Here is an 11363-nt window from a genome sequence, read left to right as displayed (position 1 = left end):
CGAGCTTCCCTTGAGTTTACCCCTATGCATATTTTATAGACTTAAAAATACTAGAGACAGTCAGCAGAAAATAATGAGTACACATCCTACATATCCTCTCGTCAAAAACTTCGGAACGAGTCGAATCGACCAATTTTAATTCGTTTTTTTTTTTTGCTACAGAAAGTATCTGATCCTTTGTACAATACGAGATTAGTTTATTCGCAAGTTAATATGGAGGATTAAGTATTTTCCTTTTTTTTTTTTTTTTTTTTTTTTTTGTTTTTTGCTTGTTACTTAAAATGTTTTGCAAATAACTTCAATAACTTTTGAAACTGTTTGTCTTCACTTGAGCATATGCGTGAAGTGGTTCATTACGAATAAGACAAAAAGAACTGTGATAGGTTAATTACAAGGAATCCGGTTAGAAACACTGCTGCTTGCATTTTAGTTCCAAACCGACCGACCGCACTCGTTCGCTGGAAAATATACTGTAGATTGAAAACAAACAATATAAAAATAATTTGTTCAAAGTGAATCTAGTTCTCTTGTCGGTATACATACATCCAAAATCAACCTTGTTACATGGCTTACTTTCTGTTTCATGGAAAGGGTTTATGATGAAAAATTAATCTTATTTGGATAACTGAAAGAATGTTAACTATTTATTCTTCAATACTAATACATATCTTCGTCATTACAATACTAATACATAAGAAAAGAATGGCTAATTATTTACACCGTTAATTTTATATAACAAAATATACTGTAAAAAAGACTGCAAAAACAATTTGCAGTAATAAGAACGACTAGTTACATTGTTGTTAATTTCAAATTGTGAGCAATTCCCCGCAAGAATTCCTCAAGAGATCTTTTGTTTATGTCATAATCCACACATAGGTTCCTTAATCTATGCTGCAGATCAACATAAACTTTTTTAGTTTTTTTGACGGGGTATTGTCCTCTTTCGCACTGGGAAATGGTAGAATGAACGGTGGAATTCTCTTTCTGTAGACATTGTATGAGTTTCCATACCGTTGGGTGATTGTGTCCAACCAAATGGGAAAACTTATGATTCCACCCCTCACATAAATTATTTGTACGAGGATTGTTAGATAGAGTTGCCTCATGCACATTCCAAACTTCCGGCGGAAATCTTGGTGGCACTCTCTTAACCCTCACGACATCATTGTTTACCCCTACCCTTCGGTAAGTGCCTGTCACATACACAGAATCAAAATAATCAAGAAGCTCTAAAGCTTCATCAGGTGCTATAGTTCTTAACAAGTTCATACCTTGTGACACATCATTAACTGGAAGAAACGCTAGACCACTTATTTGGCTACAGTATAAAGCGAATTCGTCACTTTCTTTATATAGCCTGGACAGTCCTAGTTCCTGTATTTTCCTGTATACTGCCTGCCGGAGATGAAAGAAACAGCCCTGCACTGAAATTTCATCACCAAGCTTATTCTTCAAGGCATTATGGACAGCTGCTTCGAAGTCACATACAATAGTTACAGGTTGACAAGTGTATCCCAGATCTTCACATTTGCTCTTCAGAACCTTAAAAAAAAAAAAAAAAAAAAAAAAAAAAAAAAAAAAAAAAATACTATTGATTGATTTTATTTGATCTCAAAATAAACTAATGCCGAATTCTGATATGACAGCAAAGTGAATCTCTAAAAGACATAATTTAAAACATCTTTCCCAGAACTCTTATATTTATGTAATTATAATAACAGAGCATTGGTCCCGAACGCATAACAACAGAACGCGTTCGGGAAGTCGTAAATTCGGCGCAGGTACACTACTACTACTACCACTGGCGTCTCTCGCATGTAAAATTTGGGCGGGGGCATCAAAGAAAGTGATTTAAATGGTACTACCTAGCCCAACCTGTTTATCATATTCGATTCAATTTGTTACCTTTACCTTCACGGACCCCTTGAGGCATATTAAGAATCCTGTTATAATCGTTTCACAACCTGAATATTATATTCCAAATAAATATAATAATTATTATTTATATGTTAATCTGTTGTTAGTAAATAAATCAAATTAAAATGTTGAATATTTTGTACTTCAAAATATGGGGGACGCGTCCCCCTCGACCCCCCGCCAGAGACGCCCGTGACTACTACTACTAATAATAATAAAAATAATAATAATAATACTTCAGGACAAAAAATGTTTATGCCTCGAAAACTACGTACCTCAAAAAGTTCCTCGTAGGCTCTTTGTGTCTTCCGTTGTAACAGAGCGTACACAACTGACAGTGCAGTCTCCCCTAAAGGAATCCTGATAACGTACAACTGGGAAAACATGCGAGGAGCAACGGAAAAGTTCCCATCCATAAACCAAGTAGTTGCCTCCGAAAGAATCTTCAAACATTTATCCGTTGCAAAAATTAATATTCTACTTTCAGGCTGTGCATCACCATTATCATACAACAGGAATCTTTCACTTTCTGCTCCGCCACTGGACGTCCATTCACCTGAAAAGAAGATATTTATTTTCAGATTTATGACTTGTTTAGTGTTGTAAAGGTCTGAAAAAAACGACGTAAATTTAGGGTAAAAAACTAGTTTTATGTCTTACAAAGTTACCGTTTTGTGTCAGGGAAGTGTTAAAATAACAGGGTCAGAATCATTTCAGTTAATACCGGTATTCCAAAATCAAATATATATATCAAATATTGGCAAAACATTTTCTCAAATTATTCACTTAAACTGTACACACTTTTGCATCCTCGAAAACACTTTTGGAAGCAGTGTTGACAGTCTTTTTCTTCAAGTGTTGAAAGTTCTTTCTCGTACGTCACTACAGCTTCTTCAGGGCTGCAAAATCTCTTCCCACGCATGCAATCTTTGATCCTGGGGAACAGAAAAACTCACACGGCGCCAGGTCAGGGCTATACGGCGGATGAGTCATAAGTTTGATCTCCGTAGATTCTAAAAACTGAATTGTGATGTTGGCCGTGTGTACGGACGCGCTGTCAGGATCCCACGCAAACCCGTTCTTGGACGCCGTTCCCGAAGCTTCTGGAACACTTTTGTTAGGCAAACAGTGGTGTACCACTGAGCAGTAACAGTCCTTTGTGCTTCAAGTGGAACAGTTGCAACATAGTCAGATTTGGAGAAGAAAGTTGCGACCATCTTCTTTCCCACACTTCGCAATCGCTTCACTTTCGTGGGTGGATTTTTGTCTGGAAAGTTCCAAACTGTAGACTGGCGTTTATTTTCAGGGTCAAATTGATAGATCCAAATCTCATCACCAGTAGCAATGTCAGAGACGCGTCGAGAATTGCCTCCATCAAATCTTACAAGCATTTCTTCACACCATTCCACACGCATGCGCTTCTGCTGTTCAGTCAAAGTGTGAGGCACCCAACGAGATGAAACCTTTCCTGAGCCGAAGATGATCATGAAGAGCCGAAGTTGAAACTTGCTTCGCTTCTTCGCTCTGGATACCACTACCGAACGCAATTGTTGAAATTCAAATACTGTGTCACAACAATGCGTATCTCAAAACTTTCGTAGTGACCCTCGTATGCAACGTATTTCGCTAGCAGGAAAATACTTAAAGCAACAGGTTTTAATTTTACTTTTTAGTTTTCTGATTTCTGATTTTTTTAAAAAAAATCCCTCTTTATTATTTGTATATTGTTTGAACAACTCAAAAAGAGAGAGGATCTTATTTACATATACACACATACACTGCACAAGTGCGTAAATTTGAGCAGCGACAAATATTTTAAAGAATTTAACTTGTGAAATTTCCGTTCTTTATTATTAAACACCAACAGAAAACCCGTTCTTCACACGGGGAGAATACGTTTCATTTTGTGTATAAAGGGCACCAAAACTGTCGCCAATGAACTTACGGACCCCAAAAACTATGAATTCGACATTAGTATAATTTTCAATTACTTTTATATGTCACCCTCCCCCTTTAGGAGTACTAATGGGGGCTAAATTTGGATTTAAATGGCATCGGAAGTGTTACTTTTTTATTCAGCGACCCCAAAAACTATGGATTCAACACTAATATCACTCATTTTCGATCATTTGTATACACTGGTGGATCCACGGGGAGGGCGGAGGGGGCGAACGCCCCCTCCAAAGGTTTTTTTGAACTTTCAGCATTTATCATTGGGAAATACTAATATGGTCTTTTTCCCGACCGATACAATCTGTGTGACAAGCATAGCAGAATCTAATCAAAATGTGCGGTACTTAATAGTTTTAATACAGACATATTTGAATTGCGAATACTTCTCTCGCTAGTTCCTTGGGGCGGTCACCATAAGCCCCAAAGTAGCGAGAATATGATTCATTCGTTGGACGAACAGCTGTAGGAAGGAGGGTAAGACGGCTTACTCTGTACTAAAAATGTGTTATTGTGTCCTAGAAAAAGGATATGAAATGGATTTCGGAAATCCGGATTATAACCTCAATTATCTTTACCTTTAATAAAGAGAAATATAGAAAAGGTCTCTGAATCTAAGAGGAGACTTTTCGGTTGGTTGATTGATTAATATGTATTTAAGTCGTTTGTCAAAAGCGATGCTAAACAGAACGAGAACTAGAATTTAAAGTTGGATCTGAGCCACTGTAGTGCGTTCAATGCTCACTCACCGGGAATTAAACCACAGAACCTCATGCATCAAAGATCATAGGTACGTTCGCTAGCTACTAGATCAACAAAGAGAGCCGTGACTTTTGGGATTCAACACGGAAACATTAAGAAGGGACCAGGGATTTATTGTGACTCCAAATGGAATTTCATCTTTCTTGAGAAATAAGAAAAGCTACAAGCTGTTATTGTAATTCATACATAAAAGACGATATCCTGAGTGAGTAACTTTGCACAGGTCAAACCACTTAAGTCAGAAACTTGATATTAGGACAGTAGATAAGATTTGTTACGCAGAGTATCACTAAGGAAGGATTTTTTTGGAGGGGGGAATTCGAAGAAAGGAAGGGAGAATGGGGTGGAAATTATTTTAATAAGATGGTCATCTCTTCAAATCCGTTAAGACTAGAGACTTGAAATTTGGCATTTGGATTCCTCATTTTAAATAATTTGACACGCGTTTCAACGTTTTTTTTTTTTAATATTATAGTAAAACGGAGAAAAAACAGATGGAAAGAAAAAGTGTCGGCGATTGCAAATATTATAGTAAGATATCAATATCTAAGAATCTTTGAAGGTTAGAAAAATGAAATTTCGTATATGGGCTTTCGACTTAAAATAATCCAATACGTATCCCAGCGTTTTTGATATTTTACCTAGAAGGAAAGAAAAGGCGTGGTATTATTATTATTATTATTATTATTATTATTATTATTATTATTATTATTATTATTATTATTATTATTATTATTTTAAGATGCCCATATCTCGGGATCTCTTGCGGTTAGAAACATGAAAGTTGGTAGTTTGATTTTTTATTTAAAATAATTCAACATGTATTTGAACGTTTTTTTTTCACTTAACGTAGAAGAAAAGGGAAAAAGGTTCATTAAAATGCCTTACGAGGTGTTTGAATTTCGTGACAGTTTTAGCTCAATCCAATTCTATATGAAAGACAGAAGGAAGAACGCGAAATATTGTGCCACAGTACCACGTAGGATTATTTGCTATATTGTGCAAGGCCGTATGCCGAGCAGATTGGGGATCTGGGGGCGAAGCCCCACCTAGACGAAGGCTAATATAATATACCTAGGTAATTTTATTGTTGTTGTAAGCATAACTATAATTATACTATGTTTCGTGGACCCCACACAAATATAGAGATAGATTATTTTTTCTAACTGCTGTCCCGCAATTGTTACTCAAAATATAAATGATTAGAGCAAATTGTACACTCTTTCGTTAAAATGAATGTTATCGTCAATACAGTATTTTCTTTTGTGGAAGTACTGTGCCAGATAGTGCATCGCATATGTTGCGGTGACTGTGTGTGAAGTGAATCATGACACCACCCACCACGCCTCCGAAACGAAAGTATGTATTTAATTAAAATCTACAGAAAAAAATACTTCCATTACAAAAAAAAAAAAAAAAAAAAAATGTTCGGCTCCCAAAGTGGAATCTGGGAATCTTTTTTACACCCAACCCCCTCCAGCCCCGGATTCATATGAGTCCCATTCTTGCAAATTAAAATTCTGGTCACCTTGAAGCTACGCTCATCTTCGAGAAAGCGAACCGCCTCTCCCAAATGATCCTTCTGGATCCGCTAGTGTTTGTATATATATATATATATATATATATATACCCTCCCCCCGCCCGCAGGTCGCGGCGCTTAATTTGGATTTAAACAGCATTAGATGTGTCACTGCTCATCTCAGCGACCCCGAAAACTATGGATTGGACAATAATATCAGTCATTTTCGATTTTTTGTATATCACCCCATCACATCTTTTATATCTTTTTGTGAATTTAAGACAAAATTCCCAGGATAAAATCCACCCGGGAAACACACCCAAACCATCCGGCATGAGACCGGCACGTTTTCAGAAGACAATTGTAATAGCTTTTAATAAATAGATTGATCAAACTTACCTTGTAGGTGTAATTCCGTGAGGTCTCTGGGCTCAGGAGGATTGATACAACGTTGTCTTCTCATTGTACGTTTACATGTATCTTCTGACGGCAGTCTTGCACGCACATTTATTTCTTCATTATGTACAACTTCAGAATATATTTGCGAAGGCGCACTTCCACAAATTTTAGCTCTTTCTTTCATATCTTTTCGACACCTTGCTATTTTCACAGCATCCTTGTCCGGTGGATGCGAGTGTTCACAAGCAGAATTTGGATAAGTTTTATCCAAATCTGTTATTAATATAGCTCGACACTTATACTTGCCTCTATCAGCACACCTCCATCGTATACTATTCTTCAATACTAATTGTCTCGTGTAAGAATATCCGAGATAAAAAATCTTTTCACCTCCTTTGTTAGACACTAATACCTCCATGATACACTAACAGTCACTAATAACAGTCACCCACACTAACCGCTATCAAACTGGGGGGAAACCAAAAATCCTTTCCCTATTTTCTTCTGAAATGATTAATTTTTAATTGGCTTCCTTTTAGCCAATCAGAAACAAGTTACCGTATTTATTTTCCAAATTTCCCATTTTCGGTGAAGATCAATATTTATTTTGTAAACAAAGAAGTTAGTCCAAAAAAAAAGTGAAAGGGACTTGGAGGCAATTAAAATTTGGGTTTAGTTTACCTGAATGGGAGACATGTTATCATACATTTCAATCTTCAATAAGAATGCAAAAAGTCTTCCCTGTGCTCATCCAACCGAGAAATGTCTTTGGAAGAAATCAGATAAGGAATTTTGCAGGTGTCCACTCAGCCGTGGACCCAACACCTCTCGTTATCTTTAGATCAGAGTTTTCCTAAGTGATTCCTTGTCACGCATTAAAAATAACAGGAAATCACTAACTAGTTCGTTTTTAAAATACTGGTTCCATCTCGCAGGTTATATTCCTTCTTTAATTTTCTTAATACTGATCATTGGGAATAGTTTATACAAGTATACAAATGTATTTCCGTTCAAGTTAGACTTTCATGTTCTGCTTCTTAGTCCGATTGAAAGTTTAACTTCTCTTTTCCGCACTGACGATATATGTATGTGAGACGGGACCATTAGTGGGATCCGAACCACTACTCAGGTTTGCATTTTCCTGGTTAACAATTTTAGACATCCAAACTATACTATGCATAAATATCAAAAGTCGTATAAAAAGTTTATGTCCGTCCGTCTGTCCTTTCAACGTTGATCGGCATTGGAACAAAAACGATAATATATAGCAGTGATCGAAACGACAATACGTATATACTAGTAGCTCCCGGGGACATTTTCAGTAGATCGCGTTAACGCTCTGGTTGCTAACCTTGATTTTATTTATTTATTTTTCCTGTTTTGACTTGCAATATGGAGAGTATCTCCTGTAAGTTCTACAGTTGTCATATGTATATAAATGTAAATTATAATTACAACTTATTACACCATTTGAAGTACTAAATTATAAGAAACATCACATGTTAAATTTGTTACATCATATTCATACATCGTTATCATTTGCAAAGTCCTGAACTGGATAATATTCTTCCTTCACTGAGCTGACGCAACAAAGGTAAGAGGCTTTTTTTTTTTTTTAAAAAAAAAAAAGAAAAGTCGGTAGTTCTTTTGGTTATAGCTCACAGTAGGATTTAAAAACGGTAGGTCAGAAGCTTCATATCCTTGGCGACCACTGATATATACCGACAAGCTTTGTTTTTTATTTAAAGAATTGATTTAGGTTTTCAAGAAAATATGTCATCTTTGCTTTTAACATTCCACTAAAACAAAAAATGGTTGAAGTTTACTAGTACTTCTGGTTTCAATATTGATTTTCATAGAGCAACGACGGTAAGAGATATCGAGAATCGTTTTCCTGTAATCGATTAAGCATACCAGAAATATGTTCCATCTACTCCGTTAACTCTATTCAAATCTGAAGTGGTTAAAATCAACAATTTCTGATTTCGACGTTGATAGCCATAGAATAAAAACCGTAATAAATAGGACGTGCGTTTTTGGAAATCGATTCGACGTGCGTTTCAAGGAATCGTACGATTTGCACTTGTAGCAATCTTAAAAACCGGAAGTAGTTATTTTTTCTAGTTCTTCCGGTTTTAATTCGATCACCAAAGATTAGAAGCGGTAAAATATAATGAGTAATGCCTCTCTAATACAAGGTCCTGATTTGAAGAGGGTACAGGAGCAATTGTTTTCCGTTAAGTTTGAGAAACACTTTTTTTTTAAGGAAAATAAATTGTATCTATATATATAAAAGAGAACGCACAAATCCTTTGTGAACTCATCACGCTAATACGGCTGAACCAATTTCTTTCATTTTTGGGGGGTTATTATGATTTGGACCCTAGATGGTTTTTATCATATCACTTTAATTTTTAATTACCAGTGTCTTGAGATAATTGACCATTCAAGTGTCCATACGTACAAATCCTTTGTTATTAGTTCATCATAGGTAAAAATAAACGTATTTATATGCAACCCGCATGACCATGTGACTCGGCGGGTTAACATAAATGACAGGCGCTATAATTTTAACATTTACTGCAATTTGAAAGCGAAAAAGTAAAAATTATCTAAGTAACAAAGTTTATTGCGTTCCGGGGTGACCGCAGCGAAGCGGGGTGAACGCTGCTAGTATTAATATATTAACAAAGAAAGTACAACTCTTGTTTGTGGACATTCTTGACTTCCTGACAAAATCTGAAATGACTCTATTGTTCTCACATGGATTCAATGTTCCGAGATTAAGTATTATCTGCATTGAAACCAGAAGTGGATGAAATATACTTTTCTGAATTCAGCGTTGAACATCATACTGAAAATCATGGATAGCAAGAAACAGGTTTTCATATATATATGTATGAATTGAGGGCCACCAGAATAGTTTTTATCTCCGACTTTACTTCTACTCGTATATTGCAGGGGGCGCGGTGGCTCAGTGATAGAGCGTTCACCTCCGGTACTTGGGGTTCCTGGTTCGGCTGAAGATATTTGTCACTGTCAGAACAGAACAATACTAGTCGAAATTGATACACATACTTGACATGATGAGTGAAATGAAGAAAGTGGGAGGAAACTAGAGAACCCCGAAAAACCCACGAGCACGGTGTTTGCCCACCACAAAGTTCGCACAGCGCGAGCTGGGATCGAACCAGGAACCCCAAGTACCGGAGGTGAACGCTCTATCACTGAGCCACCGCGCCCCCTGCAATATACGAGTAGAAGTAAAGTCGGAGATAAAAACTATTCTGGTGGCCCTCAATTCATATATATATATATATATATATATATATATATATATATATGAAAACCTGTTTCTTGCTATCCATGATTTTCAGTATGATGATCAACACTGAAATCAGAAAAGTATATTTCATCCACTTCTGGTTTCAATACAGATAAAACTTAATCTCGGAACATTGAATCCATGTGAGAACAATAGAGTCATTTCAGATTTTGTCAGGAAGTCAAGAATGTCCACAAACAAGAGTTGTACTTTCTTTGTTAATATATTAATATACAATTTATTTTCCTTAAAAAAAAAGTGTTTCTCAAACTTAACGGAAAACAATTGCTCCTGTACCCTCTTCAAATCAGGACCTTGTATTAGAGAGGCATTACTCATTATATTTTACCGCTTCTAATCTTTGGTGATCGAATTAAAACCGGAAGAACTAGAAAAAATAACTACTTCCGGTTTTTAAGATTGCTACAAGTGCAAATCGTACGATTCCTTGAAACGCACGTCGAATCGATTTCCAAAAACGCACGTCCTATTTATTACGGTTTTTATTCTATGGCTATCAACGTCGAAATCAGAAATTGTTGATTTTAACCACTTCAGATTTGAATAGAGTTAACGGAGTAGATGGAACATATTTCTGGTATGCTTAATCGATTACAGGAAAACGATTCTCGATATCTCTTACCGTCGTTGCTCTATGAAAATCAATATTGAAACCAGAAGTACTAGTAAACTTCAACCATTTTTTGTTTTAGTGGAATGTTAAAAGCAAAGATGACATATTTTCTTGAAAACCTAAATCAATTCTTTAAATAAAAAACAAAGCTTGTCGGTATATATCAGTGGTCGCCAAGGATATGAAGCTTCTGACCTACCGTTTTTAAATCCTACTGTGAGCTATAACCAAAAGAACTACCGACTTTTCTTTTTTTTTTTTTTAAAAAAAAAAAAAAAAGCCTCTTACCTTTGTTGCGTCAGCTCAGTGAAGGAAGAATATTATCCAGTTCAGGACTTTGCAAATGATAACGATGTATGAATATGATGTAACAAATTTAACATGTGATGTTTCTTATAATTTAGTACTTCAAATGGTGTAATAAGTTGTAATTATAATTTACATTTATATACATATGACAACTGTAGAACTTACAGGAGATACTCTCCATATTGCAAGTCAAAACAGGAAAAATAAATAAATAAAATCAAGGTTAGCAACCAGAGCGTTAACGCGATCTACTGAAAATGTCCCCGGGAGCTACTAGTATATACGTATTGTCGTTTCGATCACTGCTATATATTATCGTTTTTGTTCCAATGCCGATCAACGTTGAAAGGACAGACGGACGGACATAAACTTTTTATACGACTTTTGATATTTATGCATAGTATAGTTTGGATGTCTAAAATTGTTAACCAGGAAAATGCAAACCTGAGTAGTGGTTCGGATCCCACTAATGGTCCCGTCTCACATACATATATCGTCAGTGCGGAAAAGAGAAGTTAAACTTTCAATCGGACTAAGAAACAGAA

At 36.0% G+C, this 11363-nt stretch overlaps 1 protein-coding gene across 1 annotated transcript; it reads right to left on the bottom strand.

The window, feature by feature from the left end:
* Positions 1–295: 295 nt before the first annotated feature.
* LOC145692009 (uncharacterized) lies at positions 296–7424 on the bottom strand. Its single transcript, XM_081767308.1, has 3 exons — positions 6551–7424; positions 2196–2476; positions 296–1545 (listed from the first exon to the last, which is right to left on the bottom strand). The coding sequence occupies exons 1-3, from the start codon at positions 6966–6968 to the stop codon at positions 793–795; spliced, it is 1452 nt and encodes a 483-aa protein (XP_081623434.1). The 5' UTR covers positions 6969–7424; the 3' UTR covers positions 296–792.
* Between the last annotated feature and the right edge of the window lie 3939 nt (positions 7425–11363).

The sequence above is a fragment of the Thermobia domestica genome, chromosome 8, assembly GCF_964235325.1.
Source record: "Thermobia domestica chromosome 8, izTheDome1.hap1.1, whole genome shotgun sequence".
In the NCBI taxonomy this organism is placed as follows: Eukaryota; Metazoa; Arthropoda; class Insecta; order Zygentoma; family Lepismatidae; genus Thermobia; species Thermobia domestica.
This window is presented reverse-complemented; position numbering and strand designations above follow the sequence as displayed.

Coding starts and splice junctions, on each gene's coding strand:
- LOC145692009 (XM_081767308.1), bottom strand. CDS start 6,968: ATGGAGGTATTAGTGTCTAACAAAGGAGGTGAAAAGATTTTTTATCTC. Junction 2,477..6,550: donor CACGGAATTACACCTACAAG/GTAAGTTTGATC, acceptor TCTTCTTTTCAG/GTGAATGGACGTCCAGTGGC. Junction 1,546..2,195: donor CCTACGAGGAACTTTTTGAG/GTACGTAGTTTT, acceptor TTTTTTTTTAAG/GTTCTGAAGAGCAAATGTGA.